We start from the raw sequence: 26,852 nt of genomic DNA, 5'->3' as shown, positions 1-26,852 counted from the left end.
AGATAGATAGAGTGAGGGCGATAGATAGATAGAGTGAGGGCGATAGATAGATAGAGTGAGGGCGATAGATAGATAGAGTGAGGGCGATAGATTGAGGGCGATAGATAGATAGTGTGAGGGCGATAGATAGATAGTGTGAGAGTGAGGGCGATAGATAGATAGATAGATAGTGTGAGGGCGATAGATAGATAGTGTGAGAGTGAGGGCGAAAGATAGATAGATAGACTGAGGGCGATAGATAGAGTGAGGGCGATAGATAGATAGAGTGAGGGCGATAGATAGATAGAGTGAGGGCGATAGATAGATAGAGTGAGGGCGAGAGATAGATAGAGTGAGGGCGAGAGATAGAGTGAGGGCGAGAGATAGAGTGAGGGCGAGAGATAGAGTGAGGGCGATAGATAGAGTGAGGTCGATAGATAGATAGATTGATAGATAGATAGATTGATAGATAGAGTGAGGGCGATAGATAGATAGATAGATAGAGTGAGGGCGATAGATAGATAGAGTGAGGGCGATAGATAGAGTGAGGGCGATAGATAGAGTGAGGGCGATAGATAGAGTGAGGGCGATAGATAGAGTGAGGGCGATAGATAGAGTGAGGGCGATAGATAGAGTGAGGGCGATAGATAGAGTGAGGGCGATAGATAGAGTGAGGGCGATAGATAGATAGATTGATAGATAGAGTGAGGGCGATAGATAGAGTGAGGGCGATAGATAGAGTGAGGGCGATAGATAGATTGAGGGCGATAGATAGATAGAGTGAGGGCGATAGATTGAGGGCGATAGATAGATAGAGTGAGGGCGATAGATTGAGGGCGATAGATAGATAGAGTGAGGGCGATAGATTGAGGGCGATAGAGTGAGGGCGATAGAGTGAGGGCGATAGAGTGAGGGCGATAGAGTGAGGGCGATAGAGTGAGGGCGATAGAGTGAGGGCGATAGAGTGAGGGCGATAGAGTGAGGGCGATAGAGTGAGGGCGATAGAGTGAGGGCGATAGAGTGAGGGCGATAGAGTGAGGGCGATAGAGTGAGGGCGATAGAGTGAGGGCGATAGAGTGAGGGCGATAGAGTGAGGGCGATAGATAGAGTGAGGGCGATAGATAGAGTGAGGGCGATAGATTGAGTGAGGGCGATAGATTGAGTGAGGGCGATAGATAGATAGAGTGAGGGCGATAGATTGAGGGCGATAGATAGATAGAGTGAGGGCGATAGATTGAGGGCGATAGATAGATAGAGTGAGGGCGATAGATTGAGGGCGATAGATCGATAGATTGAGGGCGATAGATAGATAGATTGAGGGCGATAGATAGATAGAGTGAGGGCGATAGAGTGAGGGCGATAGAGTGAGGGCGATAGATAGATAGATAGTGTGAGGGCGATAGATAGATAGAGTGAGGGCGATAGATAGATAGATAGAGTGAGGGCGATAGATAGATAGATAGAGTGAGGGCGATAGATAGAGTGAGGGCGATAGATAGAGTGAGGGCGATAGATAGAGTGAGGGCGATAGAGTGAGGGCGATAGATAGAGTGAGATATAGAGTGAGGGCGATAGAGTGAGGGCGATAGATTGAGGGCGATAGATAGAGTGAGGGCGATAGATAGAGTGAGGGCGATAGATAGAGTGAGGGCGATAGATAGAGTGAGGGCGATAGATAGAGTGAGGGCGATAGATAGAGTGAGGGCGATAGATAGAGTGAGGGCGATAGATAGAGTGAGGGCGATAGATAGATAGATAGATAGAGTGAGGGCGATAGATAGATAGAGTGAGGGCGATAGATAGAGTGAGGGCGATAGATAGATAGAGTGAGGGCGATAGATAGATAGAGTGAGGGCGATAGATAGATAGAGTGAGGGCGATAGATAGAGTGAGGTCGATAGATTGATAGATAGAGTGAGGGCGATAGAGTGAGGGCGATAGATAGAGTGAGGGCGATAGATAGAGTGAGGGCGATAGAGTGAGGGCGATAGATAGAGTGAGGGCGATAGATAGAGTGAGGGCGATAGATAGATAGAGTGAGGGCGAAAGATAGATAGACTGAGGGCGATAGATAGAGTGAGGGAGATAAATAGAGTGAGGGCGATAGATAGATAGATAGCTAAACGTTTCCTAGTTAATAAACATCACGTTTAATGTTCAAACTGTAAACTTTTTGCCTGTTTGCTAAATGTATGAAATCGTCGGGTCTGTAAAGGGGTTGTGACTATTTGCTTATTAACTGTTTGGTTTATTTGATAAGTGCATAAAGTTATGCCAAATGATGTGTTTGCTTACGCAAAGACCAGACGGCTTATAACACAGTAAAAAGAGAGGGAGGGGAGCAGTACGAATGGTCAAATTGCCAAGTAAATTACAATTTAAAAAAATCTTTGTTTCCAAGTACCCATCATCAACAACATACGGTCACAGATAGTGACAGAACAGAATTATTTAAATTAAATCATAGCCATATTGTGTTAACAAAATGTTAGCACTTCCATGCGGGTCACCAACTAATGTAATCAAATTTACCTGTGGAAAGCGGAAACTGAACTGAAATCAGATGAAGTTCTCATGTTTCAATGCCTGCTGCAGGACTCCAGAGGATTTAGGATTAGCCAACAACGTCTTTTGTGTGCCCCATGAAAAGGTCGGTGGGTACAGCCTCCTCCCACCCTCGCGCTGCCTCAGGTCTTGTGCACTGCACATTGCAGAGTTCAGAGAGCCCCCTAGTAACACACCACAGCATCTCTGTAAGCTGCTCCTGCTGTTGCTGCAGCACCAGGGTTGGCTGGGGCAGGGAACCTCCCTGCTCATTACTGAAACCGGGGGCTGCTGCTTTCAGTCACCCAGTAATGTGCATCTTTCGTGAGGGTTGCTCGCCACAGTGCACACATCTGCCACAGTGCACTCATCTGCAACTTTTATGCCCAACCACTTTCAAATGTCACCTGCCTCCACTGCTAGGGGAGTAAACATATAGCACAGCTGCACCCAGCCGAGGTGCTTCAGACACCATCCAGAGTCTGAGGACTCTGTAAGTCACCAATGTATAAACTAACTTAGATCGTCCGTTCAGCGTGCTTGAGAACCATGTGTTAAAAACGGTGAAGGAATTAACTCTCGTGTCCCACTTGCTGTTTACTTTATGGCAATGTAATTTTTCTGCGAGCCTCTCACCTGGCACAACTATCTCCTGCAACAATTGATTACCATGGGACATGGTATCAAATAAAGTGTGCAGATACGCTGGCAAATAGCGGTCCAAGTTTATTAGCACGCCTGAAATGTAGAATCATTGACTTTGTGCACCAGTAATAACACTGATTGTGCAGTCGGGACAGAACAATATATAATCCTATCTGGCACTCTGCTGCAAAAGTGAATCTGTCTAACAGGCAGTTTTCATGCATAGGGAATATAACGTGAATCTGTAAAGCGCATGTTCACCCAAGGGTACCTTGGCGCTGAATAACAGATGTTTATTGTTGCACACCTTAATGGTAGACATTTTATCGACCTCAGAAGGATGATAGGCTGAGTGAACCCACCGGAAATTGAACCTGGGACCATGAGGTCTAACACAGGCCCCTACAGTGGACGGATTGGTCCATTAAACCACCGGACCGGACCCGAAACCGTGCAAATGGTGTAGAGGACAGCTTAAATTATATAATGGAAAACGGGGCTTGGCACATATTTGCACCAATCACGAGGGGCGAGATAAATTACACAGAGTTTCACCCAACATATACATCACTTTAGTCTCGCTGAGACAGCGCATGCGCTGTCTAGGCTCAACCTAAAAAGATACATCCGAAGGTTTGGTCCTCCGAGGGTGCCTATAAGGACCATAAAGAGGTGCACGCAGAACTGTGGAGACAACCTCAGATCTCCGGAACCACCACCTCCAACTGGGAGGAGAAATGCACCCCGCAGAAGAGAAGGACTGTTTAGTACATGAACAGGACAGACAAGACCCCCAAGAAGAGCAGCCAGAAGAGGAGGCTCACCCCAGGAAGTGGAACCATGGGAACCCTCATTGTCGAAGCAGCATGAAAAGGCACCGAAGCGCACATAAAACAAGCAAAAGAAAAAACGCTACCATGTAGAACGATGGCAAACCTGAGCACAAGGCACCCAACTGCTCCCCGACAAATGGGGCTATAGGACCAGACCTCGCAGAAGCGAAGAAGGGCAGAGGCGTAGAAAAGGGATTTCCAGTGGTAATCAACATGCAGGTATATATAGAAGGGGCGAGCCACGAGACGAACGCAGTCGCAGGCGCTATAGCAGCCGGTGGAAGGGTGGCAGCCCCGGAAGAAGCATGTGGAAACACACTGAAAGACGTCCCAAGGGACAACGGCTGAAGAACCTGCAGTAACAAGGAAAAACCTCTAGAAGAGGAGTATGAGACACACACAGGGCGCAAGCAGGGCAGAACCTGCGGCCCATGGAAGGCAGCGCCAGACACGAACTACCTGTGGAACACCGCCACAGTCGGGTTACTGTCAGCCTAAAAACGCACAGCCCAACTTGTGGACTCTGAATGAAAGTTGCAAAAGAAAGGAGGGGTAACCACCCCAGGGTAAGATGACCTGAGACCTGCCAAGGACAAGCCTATGGGGGGGCGAAAGCCCGCAAGGAGGCGCTGAACCGCTGAGTCGGCGTGGGTATTAAAGAAAACCCCATCAAAAGGTAGGTCAACAAGGCGCTCCCGAATATTCTCCGGGAAGACGCCATCTCACAACCAAGCATGTCGTCGTAGTGCAACAGAACCGGCCATAGCCCGCCCTAAGGAGTCTGAGATATCCAGGGCTGACTGAGTAGTAAATTCTGCCAGGTCACGTCCGCCACGGGCATGATGGAGGTCAGCACGAGCGCTCTGAGGTTAAAGAGAAAAGAGACTCTGCAGAGTCCCAAAGGGCAGAAGTAGCCCGAGCCAACACACACACTGTACTGAGGGAGCAAAGAGCCGTGCTAGTGTAGGCGAAAATATTACGACGCCACAACTCCAGCCATTTAGACTCCCGGGAGGGAGGAAGCAACAGTGGAGACAAATAAGGAAAGGCAGTTTGCAGAACGAGCCCTTGAACGTCCGTATGAACAAACAAGCAAACCGGATTGTTCAGGGCAGTGGCGGTGCATGATAGCACGAGCCACCGCATCACCCGACGCCGGCCGAGCCCAGGTCCCCAAAAAGGCATCATAAAGGAAGGCTTCGAAAGGCAGAAGCGGCTCTACATCCCCCACACCGTGGTGGAGAACCTCCAACAGAGGGTCAACAGGCAGGGTAACTGAAGGGGGCTGCATACGCAGAATGCAGGCAGCAATGGAAACAACCCTCACAAAGGCCGCCCCAGCCTCAGTAGCCCACCGAGCAGGGGGCAGTAACTCATCTGTGGGTGAGGGCTGTAAGCTAAGCCACCCACTCCAAGGGGATTGTCCGATGAAAGGAGGAGCAGACCAATGTCCAAAGGGAGGAAGCCCCATGGACGAATTAGGGTCCTGAAGGGGCTCTTGAGGAGGCGGAGAGTCTGCCTGAGCCCAAAACTCCAGGGGGGGGGTGCGAGGGGGGAAAGATGCAAGGATGGATCCGGCGTTGATGGATGTCTGGGTGACGCCAACTCCCTCCGGAGAGGAGTCGATGATCCGGCGCCGGCCTCCCAGAGAGGAGTCGACTTCCTGGCGCAGAGGCGGCGCCTGGGCGTCCTCGACTGGCGCCGACTCAGCCTCGTCCGGCGCCGACTCAGCCTCGGCTGGCACCGACTCAGCCTCAACCACAACAGGCTCTGGTTCCTAAGTAAGGAACCGAGTCGAAGCCGGGGAGGCCGGCGCCGGCTTGGCCTCCGAAAAGGCAGCCGCGCGTCCGGAGGGCCAAGGGGGGACTCGGAGACGAAACCACCTGGACGCGTTAGGGAGCCCCACTGGGCTTTGCGACGCGTTAGGGGGTGCTATGGGCCAAAAGGGGGGACCCAGCCGGGGTGCCGCGACCACGCCATACCTCCATCACCTGAGGCTAGGTGCTCAGCCTGCACCGGGGGGGGGGGGGAACCCACCGGCAAGTCCACCGGAGACCCAGCATGCAGCGGGGGGTCCAAGGACGCCCCAGGGAGAGGAGGGGACCCAAGGGAGGCCTGCAGGGCCACAGCATAGGCCACTATCTGGGTCTGAGTCGCCCCACACTAGGAAATGGCGGATAGGGGAGGGCAGACCCTCTGGAGTGCACGCCCGTAGAAGTCCGGGAACTAGTGCCCCCTACAACAGGAGGAAGGGAGTTGGATGACCTCGGTGCCAGGACTTACCAGGAACGGGCAAGCGACGCACACAGGAACCGGACGGCGACCAACGCTGCAAATGGAACCCTCTGCTACTGGGACCTGCCGCTGAAGAGGAGGCCGGGGGCCGTGACGACTCCTACTGGGACAGGCGAGCCGAAAGTAGCTTCACCCGGCGCTCCGGCCGGAACTTCGGCTTGAGTTGTTGGCAGGCGTCGTAATCCGTAGAGGTGTGGTGTTCGCCCAGGCACCACATGCAGATAAGGCGTGGGTCCGTCGCGGACATTTACCGCAAACAGGAGGCACATGTCTTAAAGCCCGAAGGCATCGCACACTGCTCCAGACGCAAAAGCGTCAAAAGGGCCAGAAAAAAGGCCAGAGGAACCGCTTACTCCGGATCCGCGTTGCATTCAGAAAAGAAGGAAACTAACGTCAGCGCGCCGGGAGGGACTTATATGACCTTGCTGACGTCACATCCATGGACGACGTCAGGGCGGGGTCGTGTGGCGCGGTCCCCCGACGCGCAGAGGTACTGCTGCAAAAAATTCAGGATACAGTCTGACGCCTGGGGATAATTCTAAGTTAAGGAATCTGCAGCTCGATGTCTCTATCAGATATAATACAGGAGAACCTGGTTCACATCTAAGAATTGCAGTGCCCTTTCTGCTAACTTTATCGAGCTGTAGAAAGAAAACAGGCAGCTCAATTGTCTGATTCACATGAAAAGGTGATACCACCTTGTAGTTTGTCCCAAGAACCACCCGACCTGGTGAACGTGTATAAATGGTAATGTGGTAGGAAGAGCCTACAGTTCACTAATTCACTGGAGGGAAGTTTTTGCTATGAAAAGGGCCACTTTCCATGTAATGAACTGCATAAGTGAAGTGGTTAAAAGTGTGTTGCCCCATAAGCCTTGTAAGTACCACATTAAGATTCCAAGCAGGTGCAGGTGGTTTTATTGCGAGCGATATAACTCTCGAGTCCCTCCATGAACACCTTTATGAAAAGAATGTGAAAATGCGATGCATATTCCCTGTTTTGCATGTATGCGGCTATAGCATCTAAGTGGAGGTGTATAGACGTATATGTTAAACTGCTTTGTAAAGGCGGAAAAATTGTGAAACAATATCTTGAACAGTAACTTTAAATGGGTCCAATTGTTTAGAAATGCAGAAGTCCACAAATGTTTTCCACTTGGCTGAATAACAGGCCCTAGTATTAGGCCTGCGTTCCTCCCGTAAGATGGCCGTACACCTCTGAGTGCCATATAGCAAGGTTGAACTGCCTGGGGTCTGGATGCCTGATTCGACCCTGTTGCTGAGTGAGAAAGTCCTATCTGATTGAGAGTTTCTCCTGTGGTCTGATAGACATCTCTACAAAAACTCAAAAACATGGTTATCGGGCCCAGTTCAGGGCTATGAGAAAGAGGGTACCGGATATCTGCCTCTTCTTCCTGAGCACTTATGAAATGAGTCGGAGCTGGAAAAGCAGATGCAAATATCCCTGACCAATGCATCCATAGAACATTGGCCATAGACTGTGGGGGTGGGTGCCTAGAGGCAAATAAGTTGATGAGTGGGGTCTCCAACTCTTGGAAGCAGCTGTAGAGGACTTGAAGATGGAGTTCTCACTTGTGGACTTGTTGATGCATCCTGCTTAGGAGGTCATTAAACCGTAGTCCACCCCTGGTAGGTGTTCTGTCACATGGTGAGTCACTCAATGGCAAATATTTTGCACCAAAGCTTGAAGGGTGCAGTGAATTCCACTTGTTTCAGAATGTAGTGCATGGCTGTCATGCTGTCTCGGAGTACAAGTGGTGCCTTGTATTGTACCACCAAGTAGAAGCCTTTGAGGCTCAGGAAAATGTCCTTGAGTTCTAAGAAACTGATATGCCTCCCTTGGTGAAGGAAGGTCCAAGTGTTCTGGATGGGTATACTGTTTAGATGCGCGTAAGTGACATGTCTGTTATAATGGCCACCTGCGGAAGAGGGTCCACAAAAGGCCTGCTCATTAACAGATAGGTGTGGTTCCATCATTAGAGTGTGTGCAAAGTGCTGGCCATTATTAACACTAGAACTTCTCATTGGCCCTTGGCTTGTGACCACGGACTGCTGCAGTGGGCACATGTGCAGCCTGGCATGTGGAACAATCAGTGTACATGATGCTATCATATCTATGACCTTCATTACAATTACTGGACGAGTGGTGTGAAATAGAGGTAGCATCTGAGAAATGCCATCACCCTCTGCTGACTGTGGTATGCTCTTTCCATGACAGTGTTGGCAATTGATCACAGAAAGGGCTGATTCTGTTCACGTTGAAGATAACTCATCTTGGCATTTACTTAGGCTGTAGAGCAGGTTTAGGATGGAGAGTGTACTAGACATTACTGTCTGCTTGCGCTCTTGTTCCATCAGTCGTCAAGGTAAAGGAATATGTGTATGCCCGCTCTGCATAGATGAGACCACTACCGGCACTCTGTGAAGACGCTTGTTGCTCTTTTGACCTAGAGGCGTAGCATTGTGAACTGGTAATGCTGCCCACTTACCATGAACATTATGTACTTGTGATGAGCAGGGTGGATGGGATGTGGAAATATGCATCTGAGATTTAATGTGGTCATGACTTCCCCCTGTCAAAGTAATTGGATGTCATCTGTAGAGGTGTTATGTGGAAATACCTTTTGCAGTAACGCTGTGACCTATTCTGCTAAGAGGGTGGGATGGTCTTGGCTGAGGTTGTGGCCGAGGGGTGGTAAGAAACTCTAGGAAGTGGCCCTGCTGGAATGCTGCTAGGACCCACTGATCAAAGATTATTCCCAACCAGCAGTTATGGACATCTGCTATCCTAACCCCACCCCCACACACGTAATGGATGAATAGGGGGAATAAATAGCCAGTTATTGCTAAAGAGCAGGGTACGCTTGTTGGAGCCATCCCTTCCACTGCCCTTACCACTGTTCCCCCTATAGACTCTCCATGGATAACCCTAGCTTCTGTGGAAGTCGAGAAATACCTACTGCTGGTGATGGTATGATTGTGTCTGGTCTGATGGTTTTGCCTTAGCAGCCCCTAACATCTGATGGGTAAGAAAGGATCCCATTGAGGGGGATTGTAATGGAAATGCATACAGACAAAGCGTAATGGAATGAATGTAACTTAATCCTACTTTTATGATCTGGCTCTCGCATTAGCAGCATTTTGGTAGATTCAACTGAACTTGAAAATGAGAATGAATGATGGCTACTAATGCACCAGCACTGTACAGCTTAGGACTAGGCAAAGAGGTTTCAAAGAATTTCCTGGCCAAGCTTAGCACTGCTTGGAGAGGAAGCCTCTAGAGTGTAATATTGGCAGAATACATGGAGTCGCCAGTGTCTATCTCCAATGCCTTTAGCACTTTTGAGATGTAGCCTTAGACTCTACAGCAGTTAAGTTTAATGCAGAATTTTGCAAAGGGCAATGAATTATATTGCTCATTTGGCAATGGTGAACTTACCAGCATCAATTGCATTCCAAAATCACAAAAGGTCGATTAGACATTAAGTAGACTCTAAGTTTCAGTTAGATAAGAATGTAAGGGCTGGTAAAGGAGCTAGTTACACAGAGTCTTGCTAATTGAGGAGATTGGGAAAACGTTTAAATGATCACCTTATTTAGATGGAACTCTGATGGCGCTTTTGGGATTAAGGAAGGGGAGTTCACAGAACCATTATGTGCCTGTGGGATATTGTTAATGTTTTATTTTTTTTACAGGCACAGCACCCGAAGCTTGCTTATACACCTATCAGCTGCTGTGCCCACAAAGGAGCAGGGCTTCAATGAAAGCAGTTTGGAAAAAGGGGCCGCAGGTTAACATTGACTCAAAATGCTGGAGTAGCAACCTAGAGAGAATCAAATTAAGGCCTTTGGATGCAGCGGAGTACGGCACCCTTGGAAACAAATGCTTAGATTAGTCAGACGTCTTTTGACAGGTTCATCAGCTCTGGAGAAGAACTCATCAGGCTGATTCCTTTAGGCCTCTATAGCTTTGGGCGGCGCTGCAGGTCCTCGTTTGTCCAGGAGATAAGAAAAAAAGCCCAGCAAAAGAACCTTTTTTAAAAAAACTTTTGTGATCATTTTATAAACAATATACATAGATCATGATATTCAGATTGCAGGTGCCTTGTTCGCAGGCTCGGTAAAGAGAAAAGAACAAAAAGAAAAATATAAAATGAGTATTATACAAGCAAACATGAATAGACAGATACGTTTCCTTATTTAACAAATCTGATGGTCCTCTGGACGTGTGTTACTTGAATTCCTACTCCCCTTCTTACGCCTCTTTTGTCAATCGGATATCTGTGTGCCACGATACTAGAACTGTAGCCTCATTAAACTCCACTATGTTGTTCTGCTAATTGTGTGCCCTGATGTGCTCCTTGTCCCTCTTGGTCGGGCAGTGTGTCCGGCATCTTTTGTAGACATAGAAATTCCCCTGAGGGGTTGCCATATAGCCTTGGGTCGTGAGATGGGCGGTTGTAGTTCTCCTTTCGATTCGCTAGTGGTATCGCAATATGACATGCTCTTAAGGCAGCTCTTAGTATTGGGTTTCTGTCTGGTACCCCAGCGAAGAACTATTTTTCGTTTCGCCAGCAGCATGGCAATTGCTATAAATCTGCGTCTGTTTTTGGGTAACGGATCTACCTAGCCCATCAGTGCAATCAGCGGGAAGGCGGACAGTTGCTGTACTAGGTTGTGTATTTCTTGACAATAAGCGCTTATTATGCTACAGGACCAAGTCCTATGTAGGAACGTTGCTGCTTGCTGATTACATTTAGGGCAATGAGTAAAGGTGGTGCTCTTTATCCTAACCATTTGCTGTGGTGTAACATAGGCCCTCCTGAGTATTTTAAATTGTAATAGTTTATGTCTGTGGTTGCACGATGATAGTTTAACTTGTTTGCAACACCCTCTCCAGATGTCATCTGTGAATGGTTAACCTATGTCAGCAGCCCAGGCTTCCCTGACCTTACTATCTCGTTGCGGCATCAATGCAAGCATGGCTTTGCACAATCTAGAAGTGATGTGCTCTCCACTAGTGTCCGTAAATACTAGTGTGAGTGGGCTAAACTCTGCCGGCTCTATCGGATAGGTTGAGATCATGCTTCGAAGCACGCTCTGTACACGGGTCAGTACGAAATGGTCCATGAATGTGGCGGATGAGAAACACGGGTCCTCGGTACGGGAAAATACATGGCCCCCAGGGAAGAGATCCCCCATAGAGTCCAGTCCTAACCGTGAAAGAGGGCGCTGAATCCAGACTTCCACCACAGGGGGGAGCCAGGGATTCCCGGACAGTGGTAGTGCTGGAGAGTACAGTGTTGACCCGCCTGTTTTTGTGAGTAGCTTTTTCCATGCCCAACAAGTAGTGGAACGTGGTTGAATATCTTGTGGGTCCCGTGGGATTCCAATGGGAAGAAAGGAGTTTAGTGGTGTGGGGTCTGCGAAGTCGCTATCAGGCTTGGCGTACCATATGTATGCATCAGGGTGGAACCAGTGGTGTGCATATCCACTCTGTGCTAGTTAAAAAATAGAGTTGCATATCCGGAACTACAAATCCCACTCTATTGTACAGAAGGGTTAAGGTGTCCCAGATAACTTTAGGCTGTTTCCTTCCCCACACCAGCTTAATGCGATGTGTGCGGAGTTGCGTAAAAAAAAGATTGGTCAACTAGATAGGAAAATTTGTGAATAAATGAAGAAAGTGAGGCAAAATTACCATCTTTATAATGGCTATGCGCTTGGCTATTGACAGTGGTAGCTTAACCCACTGGTCCACTTGTGTCTGTAAGCGACTCAATGCGGGGCCATAGTTTAAGTGCAACACCTGTTCACGGTCCCTATGTAGATATATTCCCAAATATTTGGTCTCTGCTTCGCCCCATTGCCCCGGAAAATCCTTGCACTCATGATTCCGTATGACTATCAGTGGGAACAATTTGATTTACCCCAATTAATTTTAACGCCGGACAAAGCTCTGAAGCATTCTATTTCAATTAATAAAGGTTGTAAATTTTCTTCCGGTGTCCTGACATACAAGGCCACATGGTCTGTATATAATGTTATTAGTACAGGGGCATGTTTTAATTGGAGACCTCTATGTAAATGGTCTTTCTGGACGTATCGTATGAGGGGGTCCATTGCGATTATGAAAAGCAGTGGAGATAAAGCCAACCCTGTCGGGTGCCCCTGGACACTGTGAAAGGTTCAGTGATTGTGCCATTGAAGCAGATGCAAGCTGATGCATAGAGAAATTTCACCAAATCCGTGAAACCTTTTGGAATGCCCATCTTGGCTAAGACTTCATGTAAAAAGGGCCACTTCACAGAGTCAAATGCCTTTTCTGCATCCAAAAAGGCAGCGACTGCAGGCGTGGCAGGATTTATTCTATCAACCACTGAGAAAAATGAGCGACGATGGAGTGCAGTGGACCTGTGCCTCACAAAACCAGATTGAGAGGGTGCTATAATTTGTTCCATTAGAAGCGATAGTCTAGTCGCCATCATCTTAGCTAGAATTGTATAATCAAAATCTAAGAGTGGTAATGGTTGATACGATCCACACTGCTCTGGGTTTTTACCAGGCTTAGGGAGAAGCACCAATACCGCTTCCCTGAATGAAGGTGGGAGACTACCAGTTTCCAATGCTTCAGCATAGACTTCCAGAAGGTGTGGAGCTACGAGTGTTTTGTAAGTAAAAATACCGGGAAACCAATCTAATCCAGGAGCTTTAGAGCCATCCATTCCGTCAATGGCCTGTCCTATCTCTTCTTCTGAGTAGGGTGCACTCAGAAACTTTCTGTGCGCATCAGGGAGCAATACCATGTCGATCTCACCTAAGTACTCCCCAATCTCAGCCATGTTGGCTCCTGACTTAGTTGCGTATAAATCTGTGTAATATGTCAAGAGTGTGTGCCAGAAAGCGGGATTTCTAGTTATAATCCGCCCTTCTCCATCCCTCAACTTAGTAATGTAGTTCTGAGAATAACGGGGCTTGAGTAGTCTCGCCAAGGTGCGGCCTGGTCTTTGCCCCTCTCCATACCTGCAAGCTGTGGCATATATCCCTAGATATAGCACTTCTCGGCTAGCTTTGTCAGTTTATTCCGCCATTAACTCCGTTCTGTGAAGCAAGTACTTTGCGCTGTATCGAGCCTCTCCTGTCATGTTTTCTCTGTCTAATAAATTAAGGTCTCCTTCTAATCAGCCCAACAGTCTCCTTAAGTCTCTCAACACCCCGGTGTGTGTGGCGATGCATACTGTGAGAAGTTGGCCTGGAATATGCTGTCCACTGGTTATAGTGGGCACCTTGCACCAGTCCAAACAACCCTTATTGATGATAGCTTTAAAGACAACCTTTATTGAAAGCTATCCTAGTGGTAGCTATGGAGAGCAGCCTTCAGGCTAAGTTTGGAAGGAGTGTAAAGGAGCTTGGTTCACCAGATTATAACCTCTTAAATTACCAAATTAAAGGATAACCACACCAGGTGTATATCAAATATATGTATTTATTACTAAATACTCTCTACTAACCTCTTTATGAGATTAGAGAACACGATGCACAATATCAACACACTAGAATGTCAGTAAATAGCACAGTATACAATGGGCCCCAGGGGGAGACCAAACCATATATTAAGAAAGTGGTATAAAAACCACGACTTGACTAGACGCAGTGCCTAGAGCAAGTAGAATTACTGGGACCCCAAGGAACCACCCAAGGTAGTGACACAGGGGACCCACAGGGGATGCGTGCAGTGTGAGAACACAGCCACGTGCTCCGTACAATCCTATAGGAAAGTCGCGGTTGGAAAATTAAAGATCAAGGACACTTCGGAGAGGACTTGAAGCAACCCCCCCTTAGATTTGGAAGGTTCTAAGGCCAGCACCCATGTGAGCACCGGAGTACTTTTGTTACCTCACCCAGGGAAGCCGGGTGCATAGGTGCCAAATGGTGTTGGGAATCGTCGCTGTATTCAATGGTGAGTTGCTGCAAAGTGCTGTTGCCGTGGAAAGGAAAAGTGTCCGGTGTGATCCAAGCCAGGATCGAGGATGTGAAGAACCTGAAAGCAGAGGGGACAGAGTCTGGGTCACTTCAGGGTGACCAGGGGCACGGTAGACCAATGCCCTCCAATGTTGGGTGTTTCAGGTGTGATGAGGTGAAGCTTGACTCCACTGCCACGGGGACCAGGAGATGTCGACCAGAGTCCTCAGGCGAGCTGTCCTACGAAGGATGTCGAGTGCTGGGGGGGGGGGGTCGATGTCCAGATCGGAGACCAACAAGCCTTGGCAACAGCAACCCACACGGTGAGAGTAAAAATTCTTCGGGATGGACCAGCAAGGTCCAGGTAACTCCCCAAGCGATGGAGTGTCAGGGCACGTCTGGAGCAACCAGGTAAGCCCGTTCAAAGTTAAAGTACCCTTCTCAGGGACCCACAAGTCGACGAACAAGGGATCGCGAAGGGACCTCGAGAGGAATCACTAAATACCAGCCCACGGGTCACTCGAGTGTAGGTAGGTACTCTTCGGTGGAATAACTGCTCAGGGTCTGGACTACAAGTAGCCCAATGCACAGCCTCAGGGATCATCAAGAAGCATATGCAGCTGCAAATGGTCATGGTGTGAGGGGTTCGGGTTGCACGGTCCCCACGAGGGCTTTGGATATCAGGTTTGCTGATAGCACGGATTTGCCTCGGGAAGCTTGGAAACCCAACTACTGTGTTGCAAAGTCTTTGGAGTCCTTCAGAGCTGCGTAGTTGCAAACCGGACAGATGAGTCTTTGGTGCCTGCCTTGCAGGAGAGTAACTCCTTTACTCCAAGGGAGATTCTTCGATCATCCAACAAGAGTAGATAGTTGAAGTTCTGGGATTCAGTAGCAGCGTTTTGTCCAGGTAAATCTTAAGTCCTGTACTCAGGGGTTCCTACTGAATACCCAAGGAAGGGGTGGGACAAACTCTGGGGACCTACCTGTGGGAGGGTCAGGATACAGGGATGGTTACACCCATAGCCTTTGTCCAGTTTCGAGCCAGAGCAGGGGCTGGGAGCCCCTGCAACCGGTTTGAGCTGGACTACGTACAGGGACACCAAATGTGCCCCCAGTGTAGACATCAAAGCACTCTTGGAGTGCACCCAGCCAGCCCCAATACACTAAAGCCTGTCTGGGAGGAGGTTACACCCCCCTGTGACAGGAAACCTATTGTCCAGCCTCCCCTGATGGAGTTTCGTCCAGCAGCAGGAGGCCAGACTTGTGTCTGTGGCTGCAGCATCCATTATCTGATGCCAGGGTTCTGTTAAGCTGGTACCGGGTGTACCGGTGTAGTTACATTTCTCCCTCTAGGAGGGTGCAATCATACTTCTGCCGCCAGTACTGGCGGAGAGGTATAATTCCAAGGTTTTTGACACCAAACACAACATGTTTCCTTGCAGCCATTCCAAAGTTAGCATTTAACGCGAGGTTATAATGCACTTAAGAGTATATGGTTTGGCTGCATCTCAGAACAACCGCGGATAATAGATTCCGAAGGCTGCAGAGGGGCCCTGCTCATGCATGAGCATCCCCTCACACAAAACCCAGCACCCAGCCTTCAGGACTGAAAAGGCCTGCCACAAGGGTGACTGATAGGTTTATATGTGTAGTGACATAAGGTAGATATAGGGAACCTATATCTAAGTAAGAGGTGCATACACCACCTTACACTGACCAGTGGTGTCATTTTGAGTTGTCTCTCGGGGGTGGCATAATACATGCTGCAGCCCCTAAGAGTTCTCTGGAGTACCTATGCCCTAGGTACATAGGATACCATATACTAGAGAATTCTAAGGGTACCCCAGAATCCAATCTGGGGTGTACCTAAAGTACATGCAATCATTTTAGAGAGGAAGCAGCTAGGCTGGGGCCCTGGATAGCAGGGTCCCAGCCAGACAAAATTCGAAAAAGTGAAACATCAGCAAAAAGTGGGGTAACTATAAGAAGCAGATCCTACACTCCTACACATACCCCCCTCATACACACCTTAAAGGCCTCCCAAAGAACTGCCTGGGTAGAGACCGAACCGACGTTAGCAAAGTAGTTCACTATTGCATGCATTGTTAGTCTTGAAAGACTGGGTCTTTCAGCGCCGTGGAGGGGTATCTCCATTGCCTCTCTAAACCGCCTTCTGCCGGAAAGTGCACTGAAAGGGAGCCAGGGGACTGATCAGATAGAGTGCGGGGTAAGTGGCTCACATTTTTGACCCATGCTATAGTTGGACTAGTGATCAGCCAGTAATCGAGCCTCGCCCATGTTCTGTGCTGCTGCGTGTAATGGATGTATACAGAGTCAGTAGGGTTCAGGTATCTCCATGTGTCTTCTAAATCTTGATCCTGGCACATGTCTTGTAGTACCTTGCGAGGGCGGGGTTTAATAGCTGAGCCTTAGCAGTGCTGTCTAGGAGCGGGTCTAGTAGTATCTTTAAGTCTCCGCCCAGTACTATGTGGTCTGACGACAGTCTACCCATGTGTGTCTGCAGTCTTTCATAGAAGGCGAAGTCGTCAGTGTTTGGTGCGTACACATTAATGAGAGTGATTGTGTCCCCCGCTAGTGTCCCTCTTACTATCAAGAACCGTCCGTCCGAGTCAGATATCGTGGCTATGAGTGTGAACGGCACAATTCAATTAATCAATATGGCCACCCCTCAGGCGTATGAGCTGTAGTTGGAGAAATACAGATGAGTTCCCCATGTGGATGCAAAGTTAGACTGGGATGAAGGTGATAAGTGTGTGTTCCTGAAGATATACTATATCTGCCATATGTTGACGCATGTACTGGAGTACTAGTTACTTCTCAGGGCTATTCAGACCACGGACGTTACAGGTAAGTAGGGTGATATAGGCGCCACTCGGTGTTTCTACCTTGTGGGCCATAACCGGAACTCTGTGCGTGTGAACTGTTCCTGCTTCCATAAAATGATACAACAAACTAACACGCACAATCTTAAACCTGCATCAGATAAATGATAAAACAATTCTATGCCCCTCCCCCCACCTCACCTGGCGGCTGCCTGTCTGGTGATACCCCAATATCCCCTCTAACGAACTGTTGCTGCGCAAAATGCCAACATGGTAATTCTCCTCAAATCAGTATCATAGTGTTCCCACAAGGGGGTGGCAAGGCCACGTGGGACAGAGCAATGAATTAACGTTTACCCCTCATTTACAATGACAATGTTCATGGATAAATATTCACAGTGTTAGCCAGAATCAATAGCCATATTTGGTAAGCGTTCGGGACTAGACCATCAATGTTTGCTACTTTATATTGTCCATCTGCCCAGCAACTGCTGCTAACTTGCTGAGAATAAGTATGCACTCGTCCCTGACAGAGCCTCCTGAGGAGCTCCCCCAGGGGAGGACACCCCTTTTGCACCGTCAGAGCCGGCGTAGTGCTTGCAGAAGGTCTGTACCTCATCTAGAGCGTCAAATATTTTTGCCTTGCTGTTGACATCAATCCTGAGCCGGGCAGGGTAAAGCATGCCGTAGCGGAGACCCCAATTTCCAAACCACTGCTTTGGCCCCTAAGAACTTGCGTCTGGCTTCTTGCACCACTGTAGTAAAGTCTGGATAGAATGATACATTGGAACCCTGCCATGTCAATGCCCCCGTTTCTCTGGCGACTCGAAGCACCGTATTTGTATCTTTGAAGTTTAGCAAGCATGCCATGATTGGTCATGTTGTGTGATGCCCGGATTAGGTCGGGACTGAGTGTTCTGCGGACACGCTCAACGGTGAAGGTGCTTGTGAAATGTTCTATCCCGAACAAATCTGTCAGTAGTCACTCTTCGAATTGGTGTAGTCTTCCGGTGTTGGTTGATTCAGGGATTCCCATCATGCGCATGTTATTGCGCCGACTTCTGGCTTCTAAGTCCTCATTCTTTGCGGCGAACGTCTTCAGTATGCGTTCCAGGCATTCTACCTGCTTGGTACTTTGGGATGCCCCATCTTCCAGGTCAGACACGCGACCCTCCACAGTGTCCAATCTGGCGTTGTGGCGATTGATTCTCTCTTCCAGTCCATCAAGGTGTCTGTCTAGTGCGTCGAACCTGCTATATAGTCCTCTGAACCCAGAGCGTATTTCTGACAACAAGGCTGAGTTGTCTGGGGATGTAATGCCTCCAGTGGCGTCTGCAGACATCTCTGCTGGCTGACAGCTGTCTGTCTTAGCCAGTGTTTCGAACTGCAGTGTTTTCTGTTTGGGGTCTTTGCGCACCCTTCCAAACCACTGCCGGGAGCACCTGTCAACCCAGCCGTTCAGTGCGGGGTCGACTTCCAAGTAGGTCGCTGTTCCCTCTACCACAGGCTCTTGTTGTAGCTAGTTAAAAGTTAGTTAGTTAGTTAGTTAAAAAGTTCTTAATAAAGCGCACTGTGACCAAGCGGCTTCCTGGCGCTAGAGTAGAGGACTGAGGAGCAAAGAGATCTGCCGAGAGGGAATCAGCAGGAGTACGCTTGGGAAAACAAGAAGGTCTTAAGGGCCTTACGGAATTGTAAGTAATCTGGAGTAGATCTAATGGACAGTGGAAGGCTGTTCCAAAAGCGAGGGGCTAATACAGAGAATCTAGTCCCTCCGGACTTGGATCTGCGGAAGCGAGGGACATTGAGAAGGGCCTGATTGGAGGAGCGGAGGGCACGACTGGGAGTGTGGGGAATGATAAGGCAATTGATGAAGGCCGGGGCAGTGCGGGCACGGGCCATGAAGGCCAGACATCCCATCTTGAAAAGGGATCTCTGGCAGATGGGGAGCCAGTGAAGGGATTTCAAAACAGGAGTGATGTGGTGGAACTTGGGAAGGTGGTAGATAAGGCGGGCGCGGCCTGATTCTGAATAGTCTGAAGCCGGCGTAGTTCCTAGGCCGGAATGCCCACGTAGAGGCTATTCCCGTAATCAAGACGGGAGAGAATCATTGCCAAAATAATAAGTTTAAGAGCATCGGGAGACAAGAAACAGGACACTTTCCGAATAATCCGTGGGGAAAGAAAACAAGAGGAGACAACTGAACTAATCTGGGGATGCATGGAGAGGTCCCGACTGACTTTAATGCCCAGGGTCTTTGCTGAGGCCGCCGGTACTGGCGAGGGGCCGAAGGTGGGGGGCCAAAAGGCGGCAGACCAAGGGGAGGTGGTAGGGCCAGTCAGGACCAACTCCGTCTTGTCCAGATTAAGTTTAAGTTGATTGGTGTTCATCCACTCAGAGATGAAAACTAGGGTAGAGTGGAATTTAGGCAGGGAATCCAAGGGAGAGGAAAGATCAAATACTAACCTGAGGTCGTCCGCATAATTATACACGGAGACCCCCATGTCAAGAAGAGAAAGAATAAGGGGATGAATGTAAAGATTGAAAAGAAGAGGGGACAGGGAGGAACCTTGGGGGACCCCGCATGAAACCAAGCGGGTGGGGGCAGAAAATCCAGAAAGATGGACCGCCTGGGTCCGTTCTTTGAGAAAAGAGGCGAGCCAGGAGAGGGCAGTGCCCCGAACGCCCGCTGCGCTGACAGGGCCGAGAAGAATGGAGTGATCGACCGTGTCAAACGCAGCGGACAAGTCAAGGAGCACCAAGGCTTGTGGTAAGTTGGAGTCAGCCTTGCTCTTTAACTCGTCTAGAACGGACAGGACCACTGACTCAGTAGAGTGGGCCGGGCGGAATCCCGCTTGGTGGGAGGCCAGAAGAAGGTTGTCCTCAATGAAGGTAGAGAGACAGGTTGTGATGTAACTCTCCAAGATCTTCCCTAGGTATGAAAGAAGGGAAATGGGTCGAAAATTAGACGGGAGAGAGGGGTCTAACCCAGACTTTTTTTAAATGGGGAAAACTATGGGCGATTTGAAAATTTAGGGACCAGGCCTGAGGAGATAGAGGCATTAAGAAAGGAAAGGGGGGGTCAGGGCATGCGCAAGTTTAGCGGAAAGTACTCTGCCCAGGGGTGGCTGTCGCCGTCCAGAGAAAGGTATTTGCGTGGTAGTCTGTATGGCTCCTACTGGGTGACCTCTTCTCCCCTTTTCTTCTAAAGTCTTGGAGCCCTCGTGCGTCTCCCTGTGATAAGGGGGGGGGTCACTCACCAGTGACTGTGGTAAAGCTCTCTGTTTGTTTGGCTGTGCTCCGGATCCCCAGACGATCGGTTCCTCAGAGCCAGTTGCACTATTTGCTGTAGACGATTCACGCGGCGGTGGGGAATCTTGCCCACGTTACACGTGTGCCATCGCCATTTTCGTCTGCTGAACTGTGCCGGTTCTAAACACCGTGATTTGGGAAGCCGGGGGATGGGAGGGTGTGCCATGCCTTTCCTGCATCATCACGAGCAGTACTGAATGGCCAAAAGTTGGTGGAGCGTCTTACCCAGGTTCAGGGGTTACAGCGAGTTTGTTCAGGAATTGCACAGTCCCCGATGCATAGAGATGCTCAGAGGGTGGGCCCCGCTGCGTCAGCATGTTCTCCGGTCCTGAAGTCGCCGTTCTGTGCCGGGGTTAATGATAGTCAAATGCCGTTCTGGGCTACGGCGAGCTGCGTCTACACGGAGCTACAGCTCCAGGTGGTCATTTTAGTTACCAATCCGGCCACGCCCCCTCAACATAAGAACCTTAACCACTAACTTCACGTCTTGTGTAGGATTTCCTGGCAGCTGCCAGTACCTCCAACGTCTCTGTGGAAAGACTGAGATGTCAGAAAACAAGCCCTCAAGCTGTGGGAACTTATGATGGATTTCTCACATTTACTCCCCCCGTCGATTGAAGTCTCTCTTATGGGGTTGGTGGTCATTGTCTCCAATCAGAAGTTGGAGCAGATCTGAGTACCACACCTGGTAAGGCCAGGCTGGAACCACCCGATTCTCTGCACACTGAGCAATCCCAGGTTGTCTGGAGTATTTGCAGGATCCAAGGTGTTGGCAAAAAGTTATACAGAAATTGTCCAAGACCCTATCTATTCAAATATCAGTGACTAACTGTTTGCACTGTAAGACCCCAACTCTGATAGTTAGTGTCCAGGAGTCCCTCAAGGATCTCGCACTCATGTGAAGTGTAGGACACCAGCATAGGCTGTCCGTTTTGGTGTTGTCCCCCACGATGAGCGAACCCGGTAGGAACATGGAATTTCACAGGTCCGACTCATACAGAGCTACAGCCAGCTAGATGAGGTGTATAGAGTGGGACACCCTTTTATCCAATGTAGACGATGGCCATGGTGTTGTTCATGTCAACAACCTGGATCTGAGCAATGACCAACTGCATTCATCTTTAATACATTTGTGTAGCAGGGCATATCTGATCTGCCGTAAAAGGCATTAAAGAGATTACAACATTGTGAAGAAGAGATTACAACATCGTGCCCGCGAAGGAAGAGTTGCTGAAGACTGCAAGCAGCATACAGGACACACTGATCTGTGTATCCCATCAAGAGACTGGAGGCATGCTCCCATCATTTCAAAGCCAGAATTAAGTGATGGATGGAAACATACAAGATATAACTGGTCTTTTTTAGATAGTACTTCTGCTGGCCCATGACCTCTATACAGATCCTCAGAGGCAGCATTAAGGCCAAAAGGCAGCATCCAGAAATGGCAGTGCTGGTTCATTCAGCCTTTTATCCTCCCCATAAACACAATGTAGATTCCACATCTCCTTCTATTTGGGCTCTCTGCATAAGAAAAAGACATATTACTGAAGTTGGAAGAGGCCCGAATTTAAAGTCTGCAATGAGCCCTCTATTGCACATCTGGCATCTAGAGCTGTTAAAGGCCAGTCACCATGCCCTGGGTTACTGTGCTTAAAAATAGAGCAGTGAATGGAAGGTGGTAATGGGAGTCCCGAGACATTCTGAGGGAAAGCGTTCAACACGGGCAAGGATACTACGAATGAAAGACAACCCCTAAAATAAGCTGGAACACAAGAACCTGGGTAGAACAAAAGTCAATGCCCCTCGGACTAGGCAGGGAAAATAGAGCTGCTGCAACACCCATGACATGGGTCCAATCACGTCTCCTGCCCAGGAACGTGGCAAGCAATTGGGCAGAGATAAGATGTCAGAAGTCTTCTAAAGGATGCAAACTTTACCACAGTACAAGACAGACCACAAATGCTTAAATTCAGTCCTACGGAGGTACGCACAGAAACACCTCCACTCACCACCGCAAATAACCCACCATCTGGTTTTATCTGAATACCAGCCCCACTCTCTTCCCCACAATATTGTCATGCACCATTATCCCAGAAAGCTGGATATCCAGTGCATACACTACAACCTTTTGGATACCAGAGTAAATCATACACACAGAAATAAAGTTGTTTGATAGGGTACTGCATTGTGTTAGCTGTTATGATGGATACAGACAGTGACGCAAAGATTGTTGTCCGACCTTGTTTTTAGAATCACTCGGAACCCCCTCTGGAATTGATGGGGCAGATGCAGCTTCGTCCAAGTAAGAGGTGTCTTCATCAGCCAACAAGTCATCACCAAGAGCATCCAGTTCTAAAGTGACAACACATCCATAATTTAGAAATAAATATTAATGACAAGTTAGATACATTACTATTTTTTATTTCTGACATAACAGACATGAAAGAAACAACAACTTGATCAGGAGTAACTGTCCCATTGAGTGTGTTTAGTTCTGAACACATCATTAGGTTGAATGGAGGAAGACCGCTTTACTGACCTGCTTCCAAATCATCTTCATCAATTTCTGGTGTTCCGTAGCTGCGGCTGAGTGCCTCTTGGATTTCATTAGCATCCTCCATCATATCCTCTAACTGATCTTGCAAATCCTAGATCACAAAACATAATTAGTCCTATTATAAACCAAAGGACATACAAACTAAATGCAGAACAAAGAAATGCAAGTCACTTGTTTTCAGAAACAGTTATTTCATAGGCAGGGCCTTTGCATGGGGTAAACAAGTTCCAAGCCAAATAATGTTTTGAATAGCTATTTGGTTCAAATAATTGTATTTTGTCAAAAAGAAAGACCTTTGCCACTATGTGGTTACATAATTACTACACAGAGCATCACTATGAGTAAAGCGACACTTATGATGCCCTTTTTAAGGGCTGGGAAGCTTTACAACTGTGCTGTGACAGTAAAGCGGTAGAGTGCACTCAATACAGGTCTAGGTAGTCCAGGCAGGAGAAGCCATAATCATATAGTGCAATGGGTCATACGTCAGAACTGCATATAAGAGAGCTATTTAATGGATACAGACTGTGGATACCACCTCTGAGGAATGGAATTTTTTTTTACTAACCTACAACTAAGGGTGCAATAGCCTTTGGTGAATGCAGGTCACCACTCTTTAAACTGACCACTGTAGGCAAGACATCAATTTAAAAGATATATAAACTACATTCTGATGATTAAAATTGCAGACAACTGCAGCAGACGGGAGGGACGGTTTTGTTTCTATTGTCTCCTGCATTCCACTTTAACTGCCTGCCTCTTTCGGAGAGACTGGTTCTTTTGAACTATAAAGCCTTTTGTCGCACCGTGAACCGTAACAAGGTAATCAGCACACCAGCATGGGAATTGAAGACTGGAATACTGCATAGAACATAAGACTTGGGGATCCACTTAGATAGGAGAAGGGCACTCGTACTGTTCACCAGATGGGGTGTAAGTTCTCATCCCTTAAATCCAGTCTCAAAGCTGAGCTAGCCAGGGTCTTGGTAAACTGCGGTTTTTCCAAAAGGAAAACTTTTGCAAGAGTCCTCTGCCAAACATGGCACCAGCATCAAAACCTACATATCAGATCCTTGTGAATGTGTACAGATACACATGTTGCATATTACAACATTATAAAAACCCTTAGAGGATGACCCCTATTTCACTAATCATTTTATTTTGCTTTGGAAAGTTTCACACAAAGAATTAAGCAAAACACGAATTAATGGTTGGAAGAGAAGTAAAACAACACAAGCTGGTGTTATGTGCAGATGAAGGACTGTGTCTGAAAACACAAACCACTATTAGGATCCCTTTTCTGACATACAAGATAGCGCTATTCCAAAAGGTATTTAGGCTTCACATATAGTTTGGAGTATCAAGTGCTCCAAACAGGTAGCCCCCAGCACTTACATCATGTATAAAGGTTTCTCTTGAAAATCAGAATATAAGATGCTTCAGCCTGAAATCGCTTGAACTGCTATACAAAGGCACACAATGATGGAGAGGGACTAATACATCTTGATTAGAAATCGGTAATCTGATCATATTTTTTGAAAAAAGTAGCTTGATCCCACGGACTTCATATATGGCAGTCAAACATTACATACAGAATGATATCATTTATCTCATCTGGGAAAATGTTGTGAATATCCAAGAAAAAAAAGGAGCATAGTTCAAGTACTCCATACTGGTTTTATGGTTGTGGGTTCTAGAGGTATGACTAGAAACTATTTTAGAAGGGTCTAGAAACTCTGTATAAAACCAACAAACATGAAGTGCTCAACAATACTTGAGCATAAATGTGCTTTCTCTCAAGGCCACTACTTATCCACATCGGGGTAGGATGGTCCCCAATAGCACCTGATATAACTGCAACATCAAGAGTACAGAAGCCACTGATTGGGGTATAGAAGAAGGGCTAAGACGCTTGTATGGGTCTAAAAACCCATCATCTTCCAATACCATCACACATTATGAGGCAGGTCTCCAGTTTATTGAAGACCTACTATTGATACAACCATTAGTATTCTGGGACTCAGTATGGAAAAGGGAAGAACTGCTTTTACAAAAGAAATTATTTTAGATTGCCTTAAATTGCATGCTGTGCTTAAAATAACATGGCTGTCATATATTAATTCCGCCTTGGAAAACGTGTATAAGGTAACAATATGGTCAGAAATTTCTAAGACACTGATACACACAAAGAAAGATTAAAAATACCTTCCTAGAATTTAGGCTGGACATGAGATTTAAGGTGGAAAAGGATAAATCTATTGTGGTACAGCATATTTCAAATAACAAAGAGGCAAGCACAAAAAAGTATCAGTCATATGTGACATATGCTCATCATTTATTTCTGCTAATTAGATTAAGATGTGGCATTGCTCATTATCTTGTAGCTTTCCCCACTATGCGGCTTCATCCGCCCGAAGATATGCTATGTCCATGTGACAACAGGAGTAAACAGAGTACAAAGCATTTTCTGCTATTTTGTAAATTTTATAAGAATTGTAGATATTTTTATCTGAAGCCTCTTCTCCTTAGCCATCATATCAGGTCACACAAAAAAGCGGTGAAATTCTTGGTGACATAGGGTGATCCCCTGACTTGTAACTGTGTTGCCCTGTTTATCCTGAAAACTATTAAAATGAGAAACACGTTGAGTATCTAGCAGAAAGGAAATGACATGATTCAAGGAATTTTAGAATATTAGTAATAGAATTTTAAGTGTGATCATTAAGGCTTGATGTTTGGTAATGTACTAAAATGAATTTGGAGGAATGGTTTTAATGTAAGAAATGTAAAGATGTTATCAATTGGACTGTATTTATATTCTATACATGTTTATTCTTTGTATGATGTACTTTAATGACTATCTTTTGATAGACGAATAAAGACTGAACGAATGAACGACTAGAAACTATTTTAGAAGGGTCTAGAAAATCTGTATAAAACCAACAAACATGAAGTGCTCAACAATACTTAAGCATAAATGTGCTTTCTCTCAAGGCCACTGTAGGAGAGTAGGGGCTGCTTTCCTATGGTCACCCCACTTTTTGCTTCACTGGTTTTCGACTTAAATGTGGCTGTGGGCCTGCTAATCAGACCCACAGCCCAGCTGTTCGCTCCCTAAATTCATACAATGTACTTTAGGAACATTACCAATTGGGAATTGGGTCACCTTATGAGCCCCTGTACAGTGTACTATAGGTACCCAGGGCATAGGTGCATCCAAGGCCTACCAGGGTCTGCAGCATATCTTTTGCCACCCCTGGCTGGCCGTCCAAACTGACACAACTGGCTGATCACTCAGCTGGGGCAAGGTCGTGTAATCACCCCTTGCTTAGATATAGTATACCTATATCTAACCTTATATCTAGACACATATACACCTATAAGTCACTCCTATGGCAGGCCTTAACAATCCTGGAGGCAGGGTGCTTGGTTTTATGTGAGATGGTGCTCTAGCATGAGCTGAGCCTGTCTGCAGCTTTCGGAACCATGTCCTTATAGCGGTTCTAGGATATAGCCATACCATATACTCTTAAGTGCATTAGGAACCTCGCGGTTAAATGCTAGCTTTGGTTTGGCTTTATCAAAACAGGTCGTGTAAGGTGTCATACGCTTTGGAATACTACCCCATCGCCAGTTCTTGCGACGGGGGTAGCATTCCACCCTTCTAGAGGGAGAAGACATGTTGTTCCTACTAATCCCAGTTAAAGTTAACCAGAGCCTCAGCATCACAAAATGGATGCTGCTGCCACAGACACAAGTCTGACCTCCTGCTGCTGGGAGTCCTTCCAGCGAGGGAGGCTTGGACAATAGGGTGCCTGTCTTGGGAGGTGCTAGCACCACCCCAGATGGGGTTCAACCCCTATCA

The 26,852-nt window shown here is 47.5% G+C and overlaps 1 protein-coding gene across 1 annotated transcript in view; it reads right to left on the bottom strand.

The window, feature by feature from the left end:
• Window positions 1-26,852, bottom strand: part of CHMP5 (charged multivesicular body protein 5) — a 188,043-nt gene that overhangs the window by 22,722 nt on the left and 138,469 nt on the right. Inside the window, exons 6-7 of the mRNA XM_078687742.1 lie at window positions 22,970-23,078; window positions 22,670-22,782 (exon numbers count right to left, since the gene is read on the bottom strand). Coding sequence (XP_078543868.1) covers window positions 22,670-22,782; window positions 22,970-23,078 — 222 coding nt within the window. The remainder of the gene's footprint in view (window positions 1-22,669; window positions 22,783-22,969; window positions 23,079-26,852) is intronic.

This window comes from Lissotriton helveticus, chromosome 4_1, assembly GCF_964261635.1.
Source record: "Lissotriton helveticus chromosome 4_1, aLisHel1.1, whole genome shotgun sequence".
NCBI classification, from domain to species: domain Eukaryota; kingdom Metazoa; phylum Chordata; class Amphibia; order Caudata; family Salamandridae; genus Lissotriton; species Lissotriton helveticus.
Note: the sequence above shows the minus strand (reverse complement) of the source record. Positions and strands in the feature narration are given on the sequence as shown.